The sequence below is a fragment of the Cololabis saira genome, chromosome 11 (assembly GCF_033807715.1).
Source record: "Cololabis saira isolate AMF1-May2022 chromosome 11, fColSai1.1, whole genome shotgun sequence".
In the NCBI taxonomy this organism is placed as follows: Eukaryota; Metazoa; Chordata; class Actinopteri; order Beloniformes; family Belonidae; genus Cololabis; species Cololabis saira.
The window spans coordinates 28741301-28768645 of record NC_084597.1 but is presented as its reverse complement, the minus strand read 5'-3'; the positions used below and the strand labels follow the sequence as shown (position 1 = coordinate 28768645).

General features: G+C 38.4%; 2 protein-coding genes across 3 annotated transcripts in view; one reads left to right on the top strand and one right to left on the bottom strand.

The window, feature by feature from the left end:
- Positions 1 to 1081: 1081 nt before the first annotated feature.
- On the top strand, positions 1082 to 26322 carry dbh (dopamine beta-hydroxylase (dopamine beta-monooxygenase)). Its single transcript, XM_061734298.1, has 12 exons — positions 1082 to 1798; positions 5839 to 5985; positions 7799 to 8056; positions 9596 to 9772; positions 14463 to 14565; positions 16492 to 16658; positions 16807 to 16950; positions 18737 to 18775; positions 19229 to 19288; positions 19363 to 19490; positions 22711 to 22873; positions 24979 to 26322. Exons 1-12 carry the CDS (start codon positions 1436 to 1438, stop codon positions 25069 to 25071), a joined length of 1842 nt encoding a protein of 613 aa, XP_061590282.1. The 5' UTR covers positions 1082 to 1435; the 3' UTR covers positions 25072 to 26322.
- The window catches only part of sardh (sarcosine dehydrogenase), a 46200-nt gene continuing 44111 nt past the window's right edge, over positions 25257 to 27345 (bottom strand). For both annotated transcript variants that reach the window (XM_061734296.1, XM_061734297.1), the window contains exon 22: positions 25257 to 26948. In XM_061734296.1, the coding sequence (XP_061590280.1) occupies positions 26820 to 26948 (129 nt within the window). In that variant the 3' untranslated portion in view covers positions 25257 to 26819. The remainder of the gene's footprint in view (positions 26949 to 27345) is intronic.

The window sequence follows — 27345 nt, the reverse complement described above, 5'->3', positions numbered from 1 at the left end:
TTCAGGTTTTAAGTCAAACTGTGGTAAGCCTGTTTTTCACTCCTTTATTTAAACTGTAGAAGCAAAAAGTGTGCTTGAAATATAGATCTGGGAGCTATTGATTTAATCAAGAATGGAACCTTTATCTATTTGTTTATTCAAATGTGATGTCACTTTACAACAATGTGACAGGAAACCAAGAATGGCCTTTAAAGAAAATAAGAAATGATATTTCTGCATGTGAATACATTCTATAAACTGTGTGCTTGGCTCTACGTGGTTGTAATAAACTGGACTGAACATCATTCATTTTCAATTTTTCTGCATTACAGCCAACGTTTGATGTATTTTATGAAGTCAAAAAATATATTATATTATATTATATATAATATGGTTATTAAACCTAAGCGGTCAATAGAAAGAACAGAATTGTCTTTCTCCACTTTCATTTTCAACTTACAAACAATTCAAATGCGTGTAAAAAGGCAAGACAACACAAAGAACAGTCTTCCATTATATAAAATGCATTTGTCTACTGTAGCTCACCTGCCTTCGACTAAATGCAGACAGACAAACATATTCTTTTCCACAGGCACTTTGCTAACCTTTTAAACCACATCTCTTTTGCTTTGGAAACCTGTAATTGACAGTTTGATTAGGTCTTCTGCAGCCCTAGGCACAGGTTTTAGGAGGCCCTAATGCATTACTGCTTATTTCACGCCTCCACATTGTGTTCACTGCTTCCCAAATCTATTGTGGAAGTATATTCCCAAAAAACACTGGCATGAGATGTATGGAGGATATTTTAACGTAAAAAGAAATGTATAATAAATGCTTACCAAAACAGGAGCGACAGGCCATTAAAGTTAAGTTAGTCAGAGCTGATTGTCATTGATAATGTCCATGGTTGAATTTGGATCAATTAGGGTCTGGCAGATGGGCAGACCCTGTGTGACCCTGGGGGCGTAAAGAATACAATCTAATTTCCCTCAACAAATGTAATAGCATTATGTTGGATAAAAACATCAGGGAGGAGTCTTTTAAAAGCGATAGAGGTGGATGAGGTCTGGAGAGACACAGAAGTCGCTCAGAGCAAACAGACATCACCCACCAGGGTTTCAGAACAGGTGATTCCAAAAGCTGGAACGTTTGTGATGCCAAAAAGGAAGCCGAACTCTTCAGAAAACAAAAGCCTGCGAGGACAGAAAATATAGGACGAAAAACCTGACTTGACAACTGAACAGGAGTCTACTGTGGCCTGAAAGCAAAGAAGAACAAAACAAACAAAATGATTGCTTGAGCTTGGAGAATTCCACTTGTACAAAGTAACTGCATTTAAAGGCGAGCACAGAAGAAAACCTTCTTTACTGCTGTTAGGCTTGAGACAAAAACAAAAAAAGCTGACAAGAAAACCTTAGAGATCTGCCCACTGTTGCACCAAGTGTGGCAGCGGTGCATGACCGGGGCTATGAGGGTCTTCAACAAAGACCTCCGTCTGCAGGACATCACCATCATGTACTTCACTGCTCTTGCTGCTCTCATGGTCATCTTGGTGGCTTCATATCAGGCCCCAGGTGAGCCCGTTGAAGTGTCCGGTCTTAAGCATGAACCTCTCCCAATGCCTTTTCGTGTGCACCTTGACCCACGCAAGGAGCTCCAGCTGGCTTGGAACATCAGCTACGCTAAGCAGGAGGTTTACATGGAGCTGAGGGTTGCAAAGCTCAGACACGGCGTGGTGCTGGGGATGTCCGACCGAGGTGAGCTGACCAACGCTGACCTGGTGGTGCTGTGGGACGCTGGAGACAAGAGCTACTTCGGGGTAAGTGAGCCTGCAGTGGGTATCAGCAGTGGAAAGTAGAGTAGAGTAGAGTAGAAAATTTCATTCATTCATTTCATATTAACATACTCCAATCATGTGCTTTCATTTACAAATGTACTTATCTTGTAAATATGCTTCCAAGTACTTTCAAAGATTTTTTTAAGACCAATTCACAAATTCATAACTATAATACCAGACAATTTGAGGATCTCCATTCTTCATTCAGTCGTACCAATAGCAGTCAGTTCTCCATCAAAGACAGAGGTGCCTCACTCTGGAATTATCATATACTTACTGCAAAATCTTCACTGTCTATTAGTAGTTTTAAACAGAGATTGAAGACCAGCCTTATTGATCAAGCGTCTAGAAGTGCTTCCACTTAATGTGGACTCACTTCTGCACGTGCACACCGAGAAATTGTCTGTTTATATCCATCTTTTTGGAACGCTGTTTTTTTTGTTTTTTGTTTTTTGTTCTTGCTATTATTTCAATACAATGTATTTTCTTGGTGAGAACTTTGAATAAGCCCATTTAGGGCTTCTTTTCTCACCTGCACATATTTTCATGCTTTTATGTTCATTTAAACTTTTGTACCGTTTTTTTTTGTGTTGTGCAAATAAACAAATCAAATCAAATCAAAATTCCCCCCCAAAAAGAGACATGTCTTTTCCTTTAAAAAGAAATTAATTAATACGGAGAAGTTGTAAAAAAAAGTTTTATTCTGTTTTAATTTTCCCTCATCATCATCATTATTATCATTATTATTATTATTATTATTATTATTGTTATTCAAATTCATAAATGCACAGGAATTTAATAAAAAGGGCTTAAGCAGTGGAGTTCTATCCAGTCCTCATCTGTCTCTGGTCCTTGGGGTGTGGGATTGGTGTTTTTGCACCACCGGTGGATGGTTTTTGCGCCATGATAATAATAACAAAGTATGTTATCAGTTCCTGCTAATTGGAATTCACTCAAATTGCACTAATAGCCGAAACTCTTCTGGGAATCGTTAGCAGATATTTTCATATCAAAGTTGAATCCTGTGCTAATTAAGATGTATAAAATACCTCATTTTTATTTTGTCGCACACAGCCCTTTTTAGTAAATCAGAGTAAAATGTCTGTTTGAAAATTGCCAGTATTCTATATTTTACTGGAAAATAATCTACCCTGTTTTTTCTTTTGTCCATTATTTAGTTATTCGAGTAAAGTTTTGTGGAATTATCAACATAACAGAAGTTAGGGGGAGACCATTGTGTTGCTGACAAAAGTGCCTGGCTTTTATCTGAGATTCCTCCTTCGTCACAAACCTTTTTCTACCTCAGCTTTCTCACATTTGCAGCAGTCAGTTTGAGAACAGAGGGTGTATGTGTAAAAGTTGTTTCATGCATTAAATGACAAAAATTAAGGCTTTGAAAAAACAGTTTTTATTTCATTTTATCTTTCTTACAACAGTTCTGTATAGTTACAAACAACCAGACTTATACAGCCAGTGTCAAATTACTCCTTCAATTCTGTTTATTAAATCAAACTGCCAGATCATCAAAGACACATGTTCAATGTCATGGCAGATAAGAATTTGAGAACCAGATCTGTTGATTAAAATAGATACAAAAGGAACATTGCAGCTATTGTAAGCTTTGAAATCTTTTCTCTGAATTTCAGCTTAGAAGCTGACAATAATGTAGCACACATGAATAGAAAGTCTTCTGCATCGATTTTCTCTTTCTTTTCTTTTCATTTTTACCCCCAGAGGATGAGTTTACCTACAAAATAAAGGTAACTTCTGTGTTCTGTTCACACTCACAAACACACATTCACTTTGCTTCTCACTAAGCCAGGCACATTCCTTATGTTCCTCCAGTTGCATGCTTAAAATGTATTAAAAAGTGTTGAATATAATAGGTCCAATTTGAGGGGTATCTCTGCAAAGCAAATCATGAGATGAACAGATAATTTTTCGGGAGACAAATTTGACAGTTTCCGTTCACCTCAGGAATTCTCTCATTAATAACTTAGTCACTCATATACCTTATCTGAAATCAATAAGAGCTAAATGATGTGGATTATTTTAGTTTAATCACATGAGAATTAAAGCAGTTTAAAGATGTGTTAATAACATCTGAAGCAAATCTGAGATAAAAGAACGACAAAAAATATCCACAATCCCTTTCAGTATATGGAGATAAAATAAATGCAGGGTCTTGCCACTTATTAGCAGGTGTATTTTGGACAAAGAAAACCCTAGAATATTTTTTAACAACAATCTTTTCATGGAACAGTCGTGGCAGATCCAAATGCATGAGATGACAGAGCCAGGAATAATCTACCAAAGGTCTTCAAGTGGAATTATAAACGTGTATAAGCAGAATATTTATATTCAATGAACTGAAAAAAAAAAACCAAGCAAAACTGCCAGGCACCACAAGGCGAAAACAAAAATGACTGGTAGTAAGGCAAGCAGAGCCAACAAAAATCAAACATAATAAAATAAAGTACTTTTATTCAACAAATACAGTTAAAACACAAATGAAAATTGTGCAATGACAATGTGAAAGCAATGTAAAAATGCAAGGAATCAAAGAGAATTATCACCTCTATTAACCCCCCACTCATTCCCTTAAAGGTTTAAAGATGCATTCAAAACAAAACTGAAGAGGAAGTGTTAATTAACAGCCTCATCCATCAGTAAAGGTCATAGATTGAATACTATGTACATAGATATGTAACACACACAGCACTGACTGTATATTGCCCACTTTTTTTCTTCCTTTTTTTATTTTCACACACTGAATCTACTTTAAAAAAACATTGGCTTTAGATTCTTTGCAGCTCGTGTGGAACGGTTATATAAGACTTGCAACTGAAGGGATGGAAATAAAGATAGAGATCTTAGGTGTTATTCTGGACTGGTGCGAATGTGAAAAACATAACAGGAGTGGAGAGACTGAGCTCATGCAAAACCTTCTGGCAGAGAAGAGGAACATCTTGTACAGCCTGTTGAGAAGGTTTTACACCACCAGCTGCCACGGATTAACTTATTTCCTTCTAATAACTGTTTACTCCCCTCTATCAAACAATTCACAACAAATGCTGCAGTTCGTGATTTAATTTGCCCCTTTAGTTGTAAGGATGTTTAGCATTTTGCTCATGACGTATCAAAGTCCAAAGTGTATCTAACGATCTACCTTCTTTGTTTGTTGTATTTTCTCATACCTAGTTTCCTTGTAGGGAGGGTTAGGGTTAGAAAGGTGCTATAATTTTACTTACTTACCACCTCTGTGATTTCCATACAGGAAAACTGACTAATTAGAAAAGTTATATTTAAAATCAGGAGTTTCAGCAATAAAAAAAAATACATTTAACACTATAGGTAAATGTTAAAATATGAGAAATCTTTAAAAAGCATGATTTATTTCTTAGTCCTTCACCTTTGTTTTGTTAGACCATATTTAAACAACAGAACTTCAAATGCATGTTGTCCCACTGAGAGAAAAAATTGTTAAAAAAATACATTGAATTAAATTTTTTCATGCCCAAGGTGTGATAAAACATTTTAAAAAATCCTTAGGGAAGTTTGTCATCATTCATGCTTGAAAGGATTGATAACCAACTAACATTTTCAAGTATAAACTAACACATATTTCAATTATAGTATTATATTTGTTTAGCATTTTGCTCATGACGTATCAAAGTCCAAAGTGTATCTAACGATCTACCTTCTTTGTTTGTTGTATTTTTTCATACCTAGTTTCCTTGTAGGGAGACAGTAATGGCTCGCTAATGAATTTCATTTGTGTCAGTAGTTCATGCTGTGCAGAGATAGATCCTCCAAACCTCTTTAAATATAGAAATAAACTGTTTGCCCCAAACGTTACACTAAATCTAAGTGAAACGAGAGTTATCCATTGTTCAGTTTTGGCCCTTTTAAGATGAGAGACATAACATTGTCTAAATATTTAGTGTCTGTGTGTGTTTGTACTGAGTGGTTATTATCAATGAAGGTTTTGTCAGTTTCACCGCATGTGCACTCTCCTTCAGGATGCATGGAGCGACAGCGAGGGGCACGTATCACTGGACAGCCAACAAAACTACGAGCTGATTGAAAACAAACAAAAGGCGGATGGATTTTATCTGCTCTTCAAAAGACCATTCAGCACCTGCGATCCCAGAGATTACCTCATAGAGGTGGGAAAGGTCTTTATTTATTCATTTCAGAGTAAGTGTTGCAGTATACATATACACACACATATACATATACATATATATATATATATACATACTGTATATATCTTTTGAGGAAGTTGTGTCTACTAAGTTTCATTGCACTTGTTGAGACGAATAAAATATAATCCCTTTTGTGGTTATGGCTCTCACTTCCATAAAAGGCATCTACATTTTATGACTGCTTCTACTCTTTGACTTACAATGATATGTACATCACGTTTTCTTCAGATGATTTCCCACGGTTCAGTCACAGACATTGATACAGCTCATGTTTACTTTCTGTTTTGAAGGACATAAGCTTTGAGGTTTTTTTCTTTGATTGCTTCCCTAGCTTCTCTCTGTGTGCTCCTTTATTTTCCTTGTTTGCTTGTAAATTGAATTACATTTTAAATTCAGCTGACTGGAAGCAGCAGACATCTTTTGCCCTACTCTCATTTTATTTACTTTTTATTAAAAAAAATGTAAAGATATTTTTTTAATTTATTCATAAAAGTGTATTTATTTTCTTGAATCTTTTCCATTACTTCAACTCAATAGTTCCTGTCAATCAGTCAGGTCCAATCGCTCATTGAGGTCTGCTAGTTCTGTATATGTTTTAGAAATGCAAATTACAAGGGGATTCCATTTTCCTTCTGAAAAAATGGCTATGAATGAAAACAATTTTGCAAAAAGAAATTCTTAAAGGTATTGTGACATCATTTTTAACATGCTTTTAACACTATTAAAAGTCTTGGCCAACATCCCTCAAATGTGTCTAAAAGGGTGTAACAGGAAAAACTTCACTCCAGTACTCCATTCCTGGCTTTTTATGACGGTGTTTTTTTGCGCAGTGAAAAACGGGTCCTTTTCCCCCTTTCCTGTCAATCATTGCCCCGCTCCTCCTCCCAACCTCCTCCAACCAACCGCTACACACTTCTGCCGTCTTCGCACACACGCGCGCACACCGAACCACAAACACCCACACACACAGCCCAGACAGGGCGACTACAGCCCGAGGATGAAGTCCGTGACTAGAGGACTCGACTTCCAGTCGAGTCCTCTAGTCACTGACTTCTAACAGCAGCGTCGGAGAGTTAAGCCGGGAGCGACAGGCGAAGCATGCACGGAAAAGCAGCACGGCGAAGTAGTCCACCGCAAACAATCATAAAAATAAAGGCATGCAAGCAGCAGTGTCCCCTTATCTTAAGTCCAGTCAGTGGCCGCGGGTCTTCTTAGCAGTTTTCCTCCGGTGATTAGAACAAAAGAGGCTCTAAACAGCTCCGTGTTAAGCCTGATTTATGGTTCCGCGTTAAATCGACGCAGAGCCTACGCCGTAGGGTTCAGCGTACGTTGCCCGTCGCCGCGTAACCCTACGCCGTAGGCTCTGCGTCGGTGTAACGCGGAACCATAAATCAGCCTTTATGGTGCGCTGGAGAGGAGAGGAGGCAGGGAGCTGGGTGGAGGGGGCGGTGATTTAGCGGGTCGTTACGTCACGGCCCGCCACCAAACCTGATGCGCCGTTTTTGCATAGTTATGCGGAAAATCCCAGAAAGCACACAATACACTGAATGTTAAAAGTTTGTTGTTTTTTGGGTGTAATTGATGTCAAGACACCCAACAAAACACAAAAAATCACAAAAATGTCACAATACCTTTAAGTACGTTTCAAATAAAGTCTTCAGCTGTTTTTCTTTCCCCATAGGTGTTGTAAAAGATCATTAGGTTGATTCTCCTCCTCCTGTTCGTGTTTGTTTTTTTCAGCGAATAATGCTGCGTTTCTCTTGTGCTTTATCAGGAAGGAACTGTGCACATCATCTATGGGTACTTGGATCAACCACTGGGCTCTCTGGAAGAGCTGAATCTGTCCAGCATCCACACAGGGGTACAGCGAGTGTTGCTGCTGCGTCCTGACACACCATCACCTACCCTGCCTCCTGATGTGCAGACACTAGCTGTTGTGGCGCCGGATGTCACCATACCAAGCCAGGAGACCACCTACTGGTGCCACACGCAGAAGCTGCCTGAAAATATGACAAAGAACCACATCGTCAAGGTACACAGTAAAAGCAGCTAAAAATGGAAACATACAGAAAGGAGAGGATGGAAATGTTCATATTTACTTGATTACAAGCTAATCAAAATCAAAAGGGAAAAAAATCTACTTAGATCATGCCAGACTCCATTTGGACAAAAAGAATGTCAAGCCTGTCTGTATGATGTTGTGCATACACTCAGCGTTGCAGTAACAATTTTTAAAATTTGCTTTACAGAGGTCAAATCCAAAATTGAATTTACCAGTAAATATCAGAAAAAAGAATAAGAAAATAATAGTAATGTTTTGGTGAAGGAATCAATATAAAGGGTATATTGACATTCATTTTGAAAATTTAATCCACATTAAATAAAATATTTTAGTTATAATTTTCCTCAATTCAGGCGTACGTAAAAATTAAACTCATACTTTGCTCAACCCACTTTATTTTGACAGGATGTTATACATCTCAGAATGTCAATCCCAAAATATTAGGTCAATATGGGGCTGTTTTCCAAGGTTAAAGTCCTCTAAAACACCATATATAGGATATGTTATCAGTAAATTCAGATTTATATTGGACAAAAACTCTTGCTTTCAACAGGCTAACATCACTTCACACAATAAAGCATCACCTCTGCCTATCACTCTATTATTATCAGTGCACTCCGGTGTTGTATTTCAAATTTAAAGCTAATTATCATCTCATTTCTCCAAGCTTCACATTCGTTTTCAAAGTAGTTTCCCTTCAAACAAAGGGGTTTCCATGTATTGCCTTCCCAATTTCTATAGCCTTCATGTGGCATTTCAACAACATGGGATCGGGAGTGGCTCTAACATGGTGTATTCTTTACGTGAAGTAAAACTGGTTTTGTATGTTTGTATTTAGTTTGTATTTAACATTACTTTGAATTGAGTGAAAATCTAAGGGGGTGTACCATTAATTAGAAGTTAAAGTGGCCTGTCCTGATGGGACATTTCCTTTTATTATAGATATTTATATGCATGAATAAGTGACATTGTATGAAGCTTTAATTTTGGAAGACATTACCGGCTGGGTTGATATTATATGAGGTCAATTATCCTTGAGCTGGTGTACGTACAGTATATCTGGTATTTTATGGGGCTTTGATTTTGAAATACATTGCCAGAATGCAATGATACTTATGTTTCACTTTCTGGAACTACAGATATTCTAAAAAAAAAAAAAAAAATCTGTGGAGACAGAGTTTATATCTAACATCAGCCTGAGTGCAGAGGTAAAATGCAAAAGGCTTCAGTTTTGAAATAGGACACCAGATTGGCCTGGTATTGTGTTGATAGAAGTCATTAGTTTGTTAAATGTATGTCAAATACTAAATATATACAATATATAGAGTTTGCTTTTTATGCAATATATGCACATGGGAGATATGTAAATCAAAGCAGATGTATCATCCTTGTCTCCCTTTCCCACTTTTAGCTGACCTACATGTTTCAGGTCAAGTAGCAAATATAACAGTTTTTGCAGAGACAAAAATAAATAACCTTTCCATTTATCTCCCTCTCTCTTGTTGTCAGTATGAGTCTGTGATAACTCCAGGTAATGAGGCCATCGTGCATCATATAGAGGTGTTTGAATGCTCGCCAGATATCCGTGACGTTCCACAGTACAGCGGCCCCTGTGATGACAAGATGAAACCGGGAAAGCTCAATTCTTGCCGCCATGTGCTAGCTGCATGGGCTATGGGGGCTGAGGTATGTTGGGAAAAACCAAATATAGGCTACCTTACCAATAAACCAAAAGTCGTAATCTCATAAAGTGAGTCACCAGAACAAGATTTATGACGCAAAGTCAAATTAAATTAAAAATGGTGGGGAAAAAAAAAATAAAAAAAATGCTAATTTAGAGATATAGTACATACAAATATATGTCTTCAAACTTGGGTCTTCTACAAGAGTTTTTGGGAATGTACTCTTCTGCTGAAGATGTTGCTGCCAGATGCAAACCTAGAGTACAAATCATGAGCGTGAGACACAGAAATGCCATTCCTGCTCAGATAGGGTTGCCACCTTTCAGAAATAGAAATAAGGGGCACCCGATTTCAGCAGCGCAGGAGCCAAAAAAAAGCCCCAAAACTTCTAAATTGCATAAAAAAGTGTTTATTTTATATGAAAAAACAAAATGCTTTGATTTAAAGTTTAAAGTGCTTTAATAGCATTGAACTTGCATGACTGTACAGACAACCATACTAGTAACTGAAATATCCTCCTATTCTACGTATGTCCACATCAGCCAAGATGTAAAATATAGCCTACAGGTGAAGAATATGGTGTAAAAGTGAATTTATTTCAATAATTCAACTAGCAAATAGTGTAAAAGTTAATTTATTTCAATAATTCAACTAGAATATGGTGTAAAAGTTAATTTATTTCAATAATTCAACTAGAATACTATGTAAAAGTTCATTTATTTCAATAATTCAACTATAATATACAGAGCGCAGCAGGTCCTGTTGTCCTGCCACAAAGATTTTACTGGCCTTAATGTTTCCTGTGTTTTTATTTTGTTCAGTATTGGTAAATTTAGTGTTGATGTGTGTGTGACAGACGTGTGTATGGGGCGTTAATGAAAATACAGGACAATACCGTATTTTACCGGACGGGTGGCAACCCTATGCTCAGAAGTTGCCTGGATTAACAAGGACTGTGTCAGTTGTTGGGAAACCATAGTATACAGGTAGGTAGGTAGGTAGGTAGCGGGTTTGGGGGATGGAGGGGAGGGAGTCCCCTTTAAGGTTGAGGGGACTAAGTTACAGGTGACTCCCTTCCACCCCTCTTTTTGGCTCCAAAAACACATGGCAACACCCAAATGACAAAGTCAAGGCTTCAAAAATGGACCACAAAACAATGCGTGACATAACGGTGGCTGAGCAAGCAGGCAGCCTGCTGAACATAAAGCAAAGAGGACAGGGAACATTGAGGCTGTCAACGTATTTCTCTGCACTGCTCCCTACTGTTTCACAGGCAAGCCTGGCCCCTCTCCGTTTGGATTATCAGCCAGCTGAACAAAAACAGGCGTGATGCCTTCTGTGAGCTGTGGAGACAAGATTAGTTAGGAAATATTCAGGCCTCTTTCATCACCTTTTAATAGTGTTACTTTATTCTCCTCGGCACTGTACCAGGAGGGAATTGTGGCCTAACAAAAAACACAAATCGAAAGAGAAAGAGTGAAAAAAGTGAATGAAGTTTGAAAGAGATGAGAAACAATAAAGTCTGACGCTGTCAGAACATAAAGAGGGAGGATGAGGTGTGTGTTTAGAAGTCTCTCTTAGGCTTTAACTATTATATTACGAAAGGAGGATTCAGTTTAAGAAAATAATTCACTCTTCCATTACAAACATGTACCTGCCAGAGGCTGCAGCAAGACAATCTCTGAAATAGGTGAATAACTGGTAGCAACATCTTGGAAATTTACTGAACAGTTTCCATAATCCCAGAAGGTGCTCATATATTAGAGTACAACCTGACTTATTATTTATTTTGTTAGATTTCAGAAACCTAGTTTATTATTCCATGAGTGTGATTTATATGTTTAGTGGTATCTCACCTTGTGAAGACAAGGCATTATTGAGAGTGCAGAGAGGAAAATTATTGTCATGCAACACTTGCACAGGATTATTCTTGTGTATGGGTGTGTTTTCTTTTTTTATTTTAGTGAGCAATTTTGTCCTTAGGGACTATTGAACTGAAAAGTTAAAGTTTCCACAATCACGTTTGTTCACTTACAAAAATATTACCTCTAATGCAAATATAGTTGAAACCAGAAGTTTACATAAATTGTGCAAAAATACACATGACATTTTTGTCTCACTGTCTGAAGTCAAATCAGACTAAACTTCTCCTTTTTCATGTCAGTCAACCATTACGAAAATTATTTCATTTTGCTAAATGCAACAATAATGAGAGAATTTCTTAGAGAATTTTATAAGTTCTTTCGAGGTCAAAAGTTTACATACACAAAAAGTACTATGTCTTTAAACAACATGGGAAAGCTTCAATGATGATGTCATAGCTTTGGAAGCTCCTGATAGGTTAACTGACAACATGTGAGTTAATTGAAGGCACACCTAGCAATGTATTTTAAGGCCACACCTCAAACACTCTGCTTCTTCATTTGAAATCATGGAAAATCAAAAGCAATCAGCCAATAAATCAGGGAAAGAATCGTTGTAATGTCCCAAGGTGGTGGGAATTAGCTCGATAGGGACATTAACATGTGTATACCCAAAAATGAAAGAACTGGAATACTGACAAATGGGTAAAGTGAACAGAAAAGACTTGTTTATTAACTAAAAGCAACTGAAAATCCAACAACACAAAAGGTTAAGGGAAGGGACTGGTGGTGCCAAAGAGTACAATCAAAACAATGCTATTCTAATAGTCAACAAAATCTAACCTACCTAGCCAAAACAAAACTTCCTACTCTACCTAAAAAAAAAAGTTACAACATGTGGCACTCACCTCTAACCTGGTGTATATAACAGAAAATTACCTACGTGATGCAGTGTACAGGGTTCCCCATCTTACCCTGTAAGGTACTGAGTGGGAAAGATAGCAAACTGAAAATGTACTGCTTGGGAAGGTTAACTGAGGTCTGAACAAACTGAGAACTGAAAAACTACTGAGACTGTTGGCTGTTGCACAGGAGGATTGCAGCTGGAGGGGAAGAGCCCGATGGCTGGGACACAGGTGCTTTATATATTGTGACGAGCTGAGATGATTGGTGGGACCGCTGAGTGATGGCCCAACCGGTGGAGAGAGGTGGAACCGAGTGGAGGGAATGGGCTGGACCTGTGAGTATGAGACAGAAATGGAGGGAGAGAGAGAGGAGCAGCAGCAAAGAGGAGAAAACACCAAACTGCCCCCCCAGACTAGTACACGTAACAATCGTGGAGCTCCACAAGTCTGGTTCATCCTTGGGTGCAATTTCCAGATGCTTGATGGTGCCACGTTCATCTGTTCAAACAATTATACACACGTATAAACATCATGGGAATGTCCAGACATCACACCGCTCAGGAAGGAAACTCTGTGTCCCAGAGATGAATGTGTTTTGGTCAGAAATGTGCGAACCAACCCCAGAACAAAAGCTAAAGACCTTGTGAAGATGTTGGATGAAGCTGGTAAGAATGTTTCATTATCCAGAGTGAAACGAATGCTGCACTGACATGGGCTGAAAGGCCACTCAGCGAGAAAGAAGCAATTACTCCTAAAGAAACATAAAAAAGCGAGATTACAGTTTGCAAAAACACACCAAGATAAATACCTTAACTACTGGAGACTTGTCCTGTAGTCTGATCAAACTAAAATGGAGCTGTTTGGCCATAATGATCAACGTTACGTTTGGAGGAAAAAGGGGGAAGCTTGTAGACCTGAGAACACCATACCGACTGGGAAGCAGGGAGGTGGTAGCATCATGTTGTGCCAAACTAGTTAAAAAGTGGCTTGAGGACAACAAAGCCAATGTCTTGGAGTTGCCATCACAAAGCCCTGATCTGAATCCCTTTCTTTTGGGCAGATCTGAAGAGGCATGTGTGAGCGAGGCGACCGACAAGCCGGACTCAGTTACACCAGTTCTGTTAGGAGGAATGAGCCAGAGTACCGTCAGAAGCTTGCGAAAGGTTAACCAAAACGTTTGACCCAAGTCATGCAGTTCAAAGGCAATGCTACTAAATACTAAGGAGATGTATGTAAACTTTTGACCTCGAAGGAAGTAATATAAAAGTCTCTAAGAAATTCTCTCTCACATTATTATGGCATTTAGCAAAATGGCATAATAACTTGGTAATCCTGACTGACCTGAAATAGGAGTGGTTTCTGATTTGACTTCAGACAGTGAAACAAAAAATGTTATGTCTTGTGTATTGTTGTGGAAAAACCTGCCAAATCTCTTCAACTCATTCTTTCCAACTAGGTGAATAACTGGACTGAAACTGAGTGTAAAAGTTACCAAGAATAAGACTTGAGAAATGATCCAGATTTTAGTCAATTTAATTGCATGCAAAAGGCTCAGAACATACATCAGGCTTCTCGATGCAGAATGACAACGTAACAAAGGCAGCATACTGATTTTAAGGCACAAAGGATAATTCATTCTTACGATTCGACTAGACAAAAACATCTTTAAGGTCAGTGTTAATCTTTTTTGAGCAGACTCCCAGTGTGTACATTTGGCTGTTGTTTTGCTGCTCTCAGCAGCTTGGGTTTGATCAAGTAGCCAAGGCAACATTTTCTATCACATGTATACTCCTGGAGTTTTACACAAAATCTTGAAATGGCTCTGAGCTCCCTTCTGCATCTAAAGAACAACTTTATCTTCAAAACAGATGTGCATAAAATCCAAGGAATAATGAATCATGCATGTCCCAAATGTGTGCACTTGCAGGCTTTTTACTATCCCCCTGATGCAGGGCTGGCCATGGGAGGTCCAAATTCCTCACGGTTCCTTCGTCTGGAAGTCCATTACCACAACCCTCTCCTGATATCTGGTACCTACACTACACACATGAATACTTAAATCTGCCATACACAGTAGTATCATATGCAGCCACCTTCTCTCAAACAAACACTCGTCATCTCTTCCTTGGAGCCTTTGGCTTATTAGGGCCCGAGCACTTACAGTGTGAAGGCCCTATTGTATCTGTAGGAAATTTTATTATTATCCTTCTGACAAAAGGAGGGCCTTTTTGCCCCCCTAAACATGCCCCAAAAGTCACCAAATTTTGCACGCAAGCCAGGCCTGGCGAAAAATTTGATATTTCATAGTTTGCATTAATAGGCGTGGTAAAATGGCTCAACAGCGCCCCCTAGAAAACTTTGTGCCTCAAGCCCCACAATACGGTTTGACGTACATGCACGAAAATCGGTACACACCTGTATCATGTCGCAACTTAAAGAAAAGTCTCTTGGCGCCATGGCCGAAACCGAACCAGAGTCATTTCTGATATGCTTATGGGGGGCGGTGGCCATGAGTGCAAGGGCCCGTTCATCACTGCTTGCATATTTAATTCTGCTTTGAAACTCTTTTACTTTTTAATGTATTGAAAAAAAATCACGTAAAGCACTTTAAATTGTCTTTTACATGAAATGTGCTATACAAATAAACTTGCTTTGACTTGCCGATGTCAAAGCCGATTCAAATGGCCGCTAATTTTTAGGCTACTGTAATACTAATACACCTTTAAAAACCCTTTCTGGCACATTGCTCCTGATATAGTGCACAATGGATGCCACTACTTTTTTCTGGTTCAGGTTCCTTAAGTATCCACCTCTGAGCTTTCAACTTCCTCCTCTCTCTGGCCTTCCTCTATCTCATCGTCAGACATCTCTAAACTAAATTCTCCTTCCACATTTTTTGAAAAGTTCGTTTTCAAAGTTTTCAAAGGGTCAAATTACTGTGCTTATTTGGAAATCTTACTAAATTGAAGTTGAAACAATTGTATTAAAGAAATACAAATATTTTTAGGGACACAAAGATATCTGCAAAAAATTGAAGGCTTAATGTGCACCCAGGTGTGTTATACATCAAAATGTGCGTCTCCATCCTGCGACGACGCACATTACTTTTCTCAGTCAAAAGCGTTACCGTGGCGACGATAGACGACAAAAAGTGCACCCCCCCTTCATCTGATTGGTCCATATTTGATAGTTCGTACTTTCTGCAATAACTTTTGAACGGGTTGTGATAAAGACATGTGGGTGGTGTCATCGGACTCGGTTTTGAGTACTTGACCTTCATTGGCCTGAATTAGCCCCTCCCCTTCTTCTGATTGGTCAATATTTGATAGCCCCTATTTTCTGCCATAACTTTTGAATGGTTTGATATAGAGAGCCGTAGATGGTGTCATCCGCTAAATGTCCAGGCCTGAAGAATCTACATGCAAGTCATACAAGCTTCCACTGCAGGTGAACGTGCTGAACGTGCACAAGGGAGCGAGGGCCCGTTCATCGCTGCTTGCAGCTTTAATTTTTTATCTAAAATTGGTTTTAAGTTATTTTCTTGCCTTTTATGATAGAATTTACCAGCAAGTAAGGAGAAAAGAGAGATAATCAGGTCATGCAGACCCTCGCTTCACACAGTTGCAACATTTCAGTGTATTAGCAATAATAACACCATTTTATTTAAATGTCTCAAATTGTTTCACTTTCTTATATATATGATAAGATCTTCAAAACACAGCAGTCCAGGACCACATGTCGACTGTGTTTTATTCACTCACTCCTTCATTTTTTCTGTAACTTTACTTGAGAAATCTGCTCTTCTACAAGAAATAAATGGTCTTTTGACATTTTTATATACATCATAGTCTTGGTTGGTGTAAAACCATTCGGGGAGTGAATATTTTGAAATTATGTACTAGCAGGTAAACCTACCTAATGTGAAACACATTAATGTCCCAGTATTCTTCATGCAGGCCGACATGACTCATCAGGAATAAGACTGTATTACACCCCCAGCCTGAGGCGGTATGATGCAGGAATCATGGAGCTGGGCCTCGTTTATACTCCTATCATGGCTATCCCTCCTACACAGCATGCTTTCTACCTCAGTGGGTACTGCACATCCAAGTGTACCCAGGCTGTATGTATAAAAAAAACTCTCTCTTTTAACATTATGATTTAAATGTTGTGAATGCTTAATGTTTTATTCGAGCAATGTGAAAATACTTTTTTGATCAAGCTCCACACACAAGCGCCACTGATACAAATCTGTTCATCTGTCCATTAAGGCCTTACCTGCAACAGGGATCTTTGTATTTGCATCCCAGCTGCACACCCACCTGGCAGGCCGTGGGGTGAAGACGGTTTTGGTGAGGGGAGGCAAAGAGATAGAGGTTGTTCAGGAGGACCAACACTTCAGTACACACTACCAGGTGAGACACAGTCAGTCAGTTATTTGTTTTATACATTTAGGGCCCGATTTACTAAAGGTTTGCGTGCGTAAAAACGTGTGCAAACTTGACATCACCCGCAAACCAATGTGCCAGCTGATCTACTAACAGCGTGCAAAGAGGACTGCGTCTCTCAAATGAGCAAAATAGCACACGCAATCCATTTAGTACTTTTGCCCTGATGAATAATCAATATGGGGCGTACCCGCCAGAAATCGCTAAATACTGGGAGGGGAAAATGCAAATATCTCCATTTACCACCCGCAATGAGATTTACCAAGCCTGAAAGTTTTTGCGGGGATTGTGATTGCGTCTGTATTTAATACGTTCGAAAGGAAGGTGCTAATCTCCACATGCAAAAGGAGAAATATTTTATTTGAATGTTAAATCGAGTATTATTCAGCAAAAGGTTGCCACAGGAGGCAAATTCATTTTTTTATTTGTGATAATAAATACATCACATGTTTTCATGGAGAAAAAAGTGTTTCTCATTGTGCGCCTATACTTGTTCTGCAGTGTTCATACCCCGGTCCGGTGTTGTGCCGTATTCAGCACCCCTGCCGTGAAAAGCACCCCCTTGTATATTCAATGATAAGTCTACTTATCATTGAATATACAAGGGGGTGCTTTTCACGGCAGGGGTGCTGAATACGGCACAACAATTTGCCTCGTCCACTAATATCTCTATAACTCCAACTCGTCAAATTTCATTTTGCGCTTGCGACTATATCCTGCTTTCCATCCACTCTCCATGGCGCAAAGTTTGCGTTGCAAACCGTAAGACGCGCAACACCTCATTTAAATACTGAGGTTTGCACCTGTTATCAATTGCGCACGCAATCTTAGTTGATCACCCGCAAAACACACAACAACAGCACGCACAAACTTTTTCAGTGCACACGCAATTTAGTACTCTTTATTTAGGATCTTAGTAAATCGGGCCCTTACTGCGATAAACTGGATACAAATAGATTTTTTACATAAAATCAGTTATCTTTTTGTTAAAGTCCTGTTGTAGGTGGTCACTATGCTGCACCTCCCTACATTGCCTTCCTCCAAAAATGTGACCTCCTTCCCAGATTAACAGTTATAAACAGGGTGTAAGTAATTTCGTGATTTTAGGCCTCATCAGCCACAGTCCACTGTACTCCAACATTATAGAAGACCTCATCTGTCAGCGCCACATCTAAACTGACAAACCACAACGTTAACAGGCTGAGAGAAAGTGGTTGACATCTGTTGTGTTTTATTTATGCGCAGTATACCGAGGCAGGTACATGCACAAAAGCAGCAGAGGAGGACATCTGCAGCACTGTCTGATAACATCTCCAGCTGCTCTTGGTGTCACACTAATCTGCGTGTACATGAGTGGTGTAGATCCAAACCCTGCAGCCTCATTAGGCACATGAAAGCTCGACATTCTTAGCAAAGCTAATAGATCTTTTAGCACATGCTTCAAATAACTATAAAAGATGCCTCAGAGGAAAACATCAAGACCAACCACTGTATCTTAAATCACTCTGCTGAGCAATCCTCAAAATTAAAATGTTAGACGGAGAGAACATGGGATTTTATTGTTGACTTTGAAGACAAATAAAAGACGGTTCTATACAAATCATCAAAGCCCCGCCTTTAAATTCTATTCATGTCACAGATTTGAATCCTATTTGTTTCTTTAATGTTGTCTTGTCCAAATAAATGAATCAGTGTTTGGTTTGGTGGCGTTATCCCTCTTTGTAATGCATTTATTTTTTTCTTCTTCCCATAGACAATCCGAGTCCTTCTGAAAATTGTGAACGTTTTACCTGTAAGTATAACTGCAACTACCAAAGGTGGTGTCTATACTTGACAATTTTGTTAGTTTCCTGCTGTCCTGATTTTCTTCTCAGACAAAATTGGTCATGTTACTTTTCTGCTAGCTCAGGTAACTGCTTCTGAATGGCAGTGCCCCAGATTTGTCCTTTTTCCAAGTTGTCGCATGTGAATAACTGGCTGCTCTGTGAGTTTCCTCCATTAAGCACACTGTAAATATGAATAGGTTGTAAAATTAGAGCTGTGATGGGAAATTCCCAGGAGAAAGGCCAAACACCAGCATTCGAGTTCCTCAAAGCTACATTATTTCTTACAGCGCACTGGCCCATGTTATTTTCACAGGCTTAATTTCTTGTCAGTGATCTTAAGTTATTGTTTTAGCTCTTTGTTAAAAAAAAAAGAAGCTAATTGCAATGGACTGTTGGCATATTTGCGAATGATTCTGCAGGGTGACGACCTCATAACCAAGTGTACTTACAACACAGAAGACAGGAGCGGGCCTACAGTGGTGAGCTGCGTGCTCCATATTCATTACTGTTTTCACGTGTCATTTTCAGCAGAATAACCTGCCTGTCTCCTCAGGGAGGTTTTGGCATCATGGAGGAAATGTGCGTGAACTACATTCACTACTACCCTCGTACTCAGCTGGAGCTCTGCAAGAGCCACGTTGACCCAGGATACCTGCAGAAATACTTTAACTCCATTAACAGGTGTGACTGTTTACCTTCCCTCGTTCCCTGAAAGAATCGGATTGTTCCTCTCTGCCTTCCTTTCCCTCTTTCCATCTCATTTAGCATCCTGCTCCCACTTTCATGTGACTAAGCAGTTTCTGCTCTCTGCATTCTTCCCTCCACACTCAGCATGGTCAAGGTGGTGATGACATCTATTTATCTTCTAATGTTTTGTCCTCCTGAGACCAGGAAATTATTTTTTGTTCCTCGTGAGGGACATCAGTCTCTAGGCCAGAGACCTTTAGGTTGAGTATAAATTATAGACTTTATCTGAATCTTTTTGTCCCTTAAGGGGACATCTTGGGCTCTATTTTGGTGCTTGTGTGTGTGGTGCTTTTAACAAGGGAAGCAATTTCAACTTCCACATTTTATATCAAGAAAAGAGTTAAGCCTTCAATTTTTTGCAGATATCTGTGTGTCCCTAAAAATATTTGTGTTTCTTTATTACACTTGTTTCAACTTCAATTTAGTAAGATTTCCAAATAAGCACAGTAATTTGACCCTTTCAAAGCTTTGAAAACGAACTTTTCAAAAAATGTGGAAGGAGAATCTAGTTTAGAGATGTCTGACGATGAGATAGAGGAAGGCCAGAGAGAGGAGGAAGTTGAAAGCTCTGAGGTAGATACTTAAGGAACCTGAACCAGAAAAAAGTAGTGGCATCCATTGTGCACTATATATCAGGAGCAATGTGCCAGAAAGGGTTTTTAAAGGTTTTTTTTATTAGTATTACAGTAGCCTAAAAATTAGCAGCCATTTGAATCGGCTTTGACATCGGCAAGTTTATTTAGATAGCACATTTCATGTACAAGACAATTTAAAGTGCTTTACGTGATTTTTTAAAATACATTCAAAAGTAAAGGAGTTTCAAAGAATTAAAGCTGCCAGCAGCAATGAACGGGCCCTCGCACTCATGGCCACCGCCCCCCATAAGCATATCAGAAATGACACCACCCACCCACGACTTTCTATGTCGAACCATTCAAAAGTTACTTCAGAAAATAGGATCTATGAAATATCGACCAATCAGAAGAAGGGGCGGGGCTAATTTGCACCAATGAAGGTCAAGTACTAAAAACTGAGTTCAATGACACCACCCACAACTCTCTATTTCAAACCATTCAAACCTTCAAAAGACGGTTCTATGTCATTTTGAGGTGTTTATGGTTGTATTGCATTCCTTCCTGTGCTCCCCGCAGGGGGTTTGGTTTAGGGTTGTTAATAAACCACAGCCCCTGCTTCAGGGTTGTGTGGTTTAAGGGTGATTAATAATGGCCAAGAAGTAGTTTAGGGTTGTTAATAAACCGTTAAAAGTTGTTGATAAACCTTTGGGGATGGGGCCATTTGACAGGCATTTTGACTTAAAATTTATGTAAATCCCAAATTCATGAAATTTGAATATGTTGTAGTCCACAGCGAGGCGAGTTTTGAAACATTTGAATCATGTCCTTACGATAACCTGTTGCCTAGCAACAAGCGACCAAGTCAAATGGACATTTTTTTTTAAATTGAAAGTTAAATATCGCAAAAACTGTAATAATTTGCATAATGAGGTTGTAAGTTTGAACGATGTCTCTATGATAAAGTTCGGCCGAGCAATAAGCGTCCGAATTTGTACATCCGCTGGTACGCAGTGGGACTTTTGCGACTTTAGCCATTTGGGCCACTTGGGCCATTCTGGACGATTGCAATATTGTCATGCCACTACTTGGCATGCCCATAATAATAAAAATTCCTACAGATACAATAGGGCCTTCGCACTGTAAGTGCTCGGGCCCTAATTAAAGACATACACGAGTTAATATTAAAACATATTAGATGCAAGAAATAAAGGTTGCAATGCATTGTGTACTGTGTATCGACAGCTAATTCTGACATTTTCTTCAAAAACTGAACTCAAATCATTCCTTTGCAAAACCGAAGTATTGGCTGTTTTGCCGATGGGCTACAGCAAAAGTTTAATTTACCAGTTAGCTCCTCTAGTGGCTCTTGTAGGCGTGGCAGTCTCTCAGGGATTGTGGTGGATGAGCCCACCTCATTTACAAATGCCTAGAAGCATAGGAAACTTGCTCTGACAATAATGTAAGAAGTAATCTAAATGTTATCTTGTCTGTCTAACTTTAGCTGTAGCCAGCTGTGTTACACACAGCCCCTGATGTGAAAGATATTGGTTGAGTGTTTGAGCGCACCGGTTATTCTCAAATTTTGCTTGCAAAAGCAGAAACCATCGTTAGATTTCATTTTTATTACATTACCGTCTCTCTCGCTCCATTAAACTCTTTCTACATAGCAAACTCTCCCGTTGACTCATCACTCTGACGATGTCACCTTGTTTGTTGCTCTGATTGGTCGTAATGCTAACCAACTGTGTACAAAGGCAGTTTGCAACTGATGTTGTTCCCCCTTGGATGGGGAGGCCCTATGGATCGTTTTACGACCCGACATCTTTCTAGATGTGGGTCTGATCCATCAGGGTAGGATTACAGAAAGGAAAATGAGAGCGGGTTTAGTTTACACTCTTCATCACACACGTGATCACAAGCACAATCAGCAATAAACTTAATACGGCAAACTATTTACCTGTTGATTTACACGCTTAATGAAAGTGCATAAAACTTATACATCTTCTGTCTTGATGTCTGTAGTGCCCTTTTGTTGAACCTCAGTCCAGGAACAGTGCTCTCCATTTGCCAAACATGGTGGAGGAAGCATCATGATGCAGACAAGGTGCTGCAAAAGCAAAAGTTTTGTCAAGTGCATCAAATGCAATATGTTTCTGTGTTTCTTCAAGAGCCGAAAAATATTTCCTGTTGTACTATTCATGATGTTCATGATCTGCTGTGATTAGACTCTTTTGAATCGGAAATAGTTTGTTAACAACTAACATTACGTTACATTACTAATATTTATAACTGTAAAACATTCTTGAGTCTTCTGCTAAATACACTAAGTTCTGTACCAAGCAAGGCCCAATGTCCACTGCAGGGGACAGTCAGTAAAATCTAAATAAACAAGATTTTTTTTAAAAACAGCTTGATGCAAAATATTTCTTTGAACAATACTTAAACTATCATAAAAAAACATTAAAAAAAAAATATATATATTTCCCTCTGGGTCGCAGGAGGTAAAGAAGGAAAATGGCCAAGTATTTTCAAACTGTGCTTCCATCTTTCATCGACTTTTTGTCCATCTCTGCTTCCAGTTTCCATGGAAACGACCTGTGTGGTGAATGTAGTGAGGTGAATGTGACGGAGCAGTTCGTTCAGCTGCACTGGGATGATTTTACTGGAGAAGTGCTGGACACTCTTTACAACACAGCTCCCATCTCCATGCACTGCAACCAGTCCACTGCACGCCTCTTTCCTGTGAGTCCCCACTCATCCCACTGATGTACCCCACATCCAACTCAGTGCCATCTGTTGGTTTTTCTTAGCTATGCTGCATTTTATGGATGAGCAGAATTTGAATAAATAGCACATAATTGATTTTAATTGGATTATAATGGATTGGATATATTTGGCCTGAATTGGACTTGTATTAAATGTGTTTGCATGTAAAAAAAAAAAGAAAAGGAAATTGCTTTTGCGCATAAATTAGTGCTATTAAATTAAATTAAATTAAATTCGAGAGCAGACATTAGCCAAATGGTTGAGATGACTACTTGTTAATTTCTAATATAAAACCTGACTCACACACAATATGTTTGCTTTAAAGTGAATAAATCAGTCACAAACTGTGTGAAGGCCTTGATCAAGGTTTACTGCTGGAAATAAAGTTCTCTCCTTGATATGAAACATCAGTTGTACGGACCAAATAGGAAGAAATGCACAGGCATATGGATGAAGAGCACCGGACTGAAGCAGCAATTGAATAGAGGATTAGATGGGTTGAGTCATACAGAAAGGAAAACCAGGACAGCTTATGAGAACAAAAAAAATAAAAAAATCTGCCTCAGCTGTGCTTAATTGGATAAGAATGTTGTGATAATTTGATCCCAATGAGTTTTAATTACATGGTTTAAAAATATTTAAAAAGCACTTCTCTGTGTAATGAATTTTAATAACTTAAGGTGTAAAAACAAATGGTTTGGACTCATTTCATAATCACAGTGGCCTCTCAAAACAAGCATTAGCCACATTCAGTTGACATATTGCAAAACTACAAGTGATGCCAACTTTCTCCACATCACCTAACCAGTGACAAAAACTGCAAAAGATATTTCCATCTGGTAGAAGACAGCGTAGGAAGTGTTTGGGTAAGAAGCCTACTGGAAAAATAAGCTGTTAGTGTCTTTGACCTGAGGGCTGCAGAGAATGTTGACATTTCTAAAAAAAGCCTAAAGACCCACTTTGTTTAGTTGCTAGCTTTTAATTAATTTTATTTCCTCTAATGTACTATTTTGGTCCCTCCGTCATATTTAATTTAATTTTAGTTTTATTTAACTTTTTTTTAATTATTATTATGTTTGTTGTTGAATGCGGGGGAGTGGGGGGATTTGGGCCCTGTTTTTACCTTTTTAAATTGTATAATTTTTAAACATGTAAAGCACTTGTGCTACATTTTCGACACTATTCGTGTGCAGCTTTTGAACCTTAAGTAGATAGATCTATATTGATTTATTTAATTAGACATAAAAAGACATTCATGTGTAAGATTGGGAAACTTTGAGCTCTGTTTAAAGTTTAGCAAATGTGCTTACCAGCACCACTAAGCTCATTAATTAAAAATACCCCTCTAAATTGAACGCTTTCAGTCATTTTATAAAGTTTATAAAAGAGGCATGTTGTTTTTTCTATCAGTGTATATTTCACACTTTGTTGTAAGTGATAGAAAATATTAAAGTCCCCTGAAAGTAATTGAGATATTCATTTTCTGATAAAACTACAACATGAGAGGAATTTGTCAAAATAGTCAAAATAGATTATTTTGGAAACCTGAATGAATGGTTAAAAATGTTATGTGTGCGAGTCAGATCCACCACTTACCATCAACAATAGCAGCAATGCTAAATACGGCAAACAACAAAAAAAACACCATAAAAATACAATCAAATTAAACTTTCTAGATTGAAATTTTTACACTTGTTGCTCCAAATTTCCCAGGAAGTTGGGAGCTGTGTAAATGCTGTATAACAACAGAACACCAAGGCTTGCTAATCTAATAAACCCATAATAAATTTAGAACAGAACCTATGTAAACCATGCAAATGTTGAAAATGAGGAAATGTGAAAAAAAGAAAAAAAACTTTGAATTTGGGACGGAGTGATGTTTACCTGTGCATCTTTTCATTTAAAAGCAGACTATACACCTCAAAGATTAGTCTTGGCGAGACGACTTGTGGTTTTTCAGAGAAGAATGTTGTCCCACATTCGTCTTATGTAGCTGTTCAACAGTCCTGGGTCTTCTTTGTTTCATGTTTGGCCATTTATGTGAAAAAGTCAAGATGTTAACATTACATTTGTTTCTCCAGGGTAAGTGGGAAAAACAGCCCTTACCAGTGGTGACATCTATCCTGGAGAAACCTCACTACCCCTGCGAGGGAGGTGCGGTCCCCACCAGCTGACCCAACACAGCTCCAGGATGGAGTGGGGTCATTTCTGGTCATTCCAGGCCATCAGAGTTATAGTTCATATTATGACATATATATATATTAAGGCATATACTGTATATACTGTACATGTCTGATCCTCTCCTCTTTCCTCTGTGGTTCCTTGAACATCTTTAGTGCTGAATAATAAAACTCAAACATTTTAAGTTAAACAGACTTTTAATTCACAAGTGTTTTGGACAGGAGACACAAGTCTGGATTAACAGGAGTTTGGCTGGCCATCACGGCTCTTCAGTTGTGATTTTTCTTTGCAGCCCAAACAAACACGCACCTTCAACGATTGTATTTAACAGCTTAACATCAATAAATTCAGTTCGTTTTTCTCTAAAGAATCAAATTCAACTATTATTCGTTCACAGATACTGCAACATTCACATCACACAATGTGAGAGGAGGAAATTATGCAAAAAAAAAATACAAAATTCTGCAAACCTCTGTGGTATCTGCGTTTCATCACGGTGTTTCACATTTCCTACATAAATCTTGTTATTAACCTATGGTGCTCCTGAGAACCCCCATTGCAATGATTTACAGCTTTCTGGCTACAATCAATGAATCCTTCCACATTAGTAAACACTCTGTGCTCACTGTGCAGCTGCAAACATCACAGAGACAAGCGAGAGCAATGCATACAAATGCATTGTACTCTTTGTGCTTAACACAGCCTTACTCGCGGCTTCTGTTCGCCAAGTATGTGAGATAAACTTTGGGTCTCGTAGACGGCAAATTTTTTTGTAACGTAGCATGAACAAAATTGGAAATCTCACAAACTTCTGAAAACAGGTTGTAACACATTGTGCTTGGCACTGCCATCAAGTCCAGCGGCAGATGAAGAAAAAAAAAGAGGAATGTGACATGGTAGAAAAAGCTCTGAGTATCAAGGTTTTCTCGTACGATCTGTCGATAAAATCAGAGACCTTCAAAATAAAAGTCTAATTTTTTTCCTAAAATAAAATTTACACAAAGTACCACAACTAGGAATCTAAAACAGGATGCAGACTTTAAATGAAAACATATACATGCATATATAATATCTTATTGAGCCCTTTTATCATTTCTTTGGTAATAAGAACAAATTTTGTCTGTTTTATATGAAACATTACACACAGACGCACCATTGTCATGAATTCTGTCCAAAGGTTCACTGATAGATTTTCTGAGTTAACTAGTTAGTCTTCACAGTTGTTAACAGAGTCCTAAAACTAATACATGTCGTCACAAAGCTTTAAAAACTGTCATAATGGGTGTTAGCTGCAGATTAATAGTCACTAATAAATTAGATTTGACTGTTAGTGGTTTGGCATGAACAAGAATAGTCTGGATTAGCAATTTTCTGCTAAAATTGGATAAACATTTGTATTCACTTTATTCTTTTAAAAAGCTTAAGATCAATTTGGGTGTGTACAAATCATCTGATTCTAACATATGAACTGAACTGAATATTCATGGATGACATGACAACATATATTCATAAAACTGTAGTTGGTTTAACTTCAGGCCATCTTTACCTGAACAAAATAATAAGATTCAAAATTAACATTGTTGTCATTATATCCATTTCAGTCGCATCATAACACATAAAATGCCCAACATTTGATAAACCTTGCACTTGAGAGAATTGTGTAAAAACAGCTGCTCCTGCATGTTTAAAAAAGAAAAATCGTAAAGTTGGATGTTGTGTTTTCTCCAGTCTTTAGTGTTTCTCACTCGTAGATGCCTTTGACGCGTTTATTCGCGGGGTCAAACGGAGATTTGAGGTGGGCCTTGGCCTTGTACACCTCTCCCATCCTTTCCAGGGTGAACTCACCACTTTTAATGAAATCTGCACTCACCTGATGAAGGGAAAAAAATCTTGGTTTGTGAAAATACGAGAAATGTGGAATTGAAAAAAGAAAAGTAAGAACAGCATACTCAGAAATTTAACTTTTGGGAATGAAACATTAAAAACTAAACAACTGCCTCCTCTCCTTCTCCCTCTTTCTGCCATGCGGTTTCTCTTCATTCATTACACAGCTGTGTTTCCATCACCCCGAGGCAACCGGAGTTACACTTATTTCTCAGAGAATTATTCGAGTAATAAATAATACTTGCTGAGAACAGATCTTGACTCAAGATCACAAGCAAACATTTGTTGATTTACACTGTGAAGACTTGCTTCTTTCCTCCCCAAATGAAAGAAGGTCCCCCCATAATGTGACCAAGCACATTTAGACCATGTTCCCACTAGAA

Excerpts from the sequence above, each read along its gene's own strand:
- dbh (XM_061734298.1), top strand. The coding sequence starts at position 1,436 with ATGACCGGGGCTATGAGGGTCTTCAACAAAGACCTCCGTCTGCAGGAC. Across the intron at positions 18,776-19,228 it reads AAATTGTGAACGTTTTACCT|GGTGACGACCTCATAACCAA; the intron begins GTAAGTATAACT and ends ATGATTCTGCAG. Across the intron at positions 19,491-22,710 it reads TACTTTAACTCCATTAACAG|TTTCCATGGAAACGACCTGT; the intron begins GTGTGACTGTTT and ends CTCTGCTTCCAG.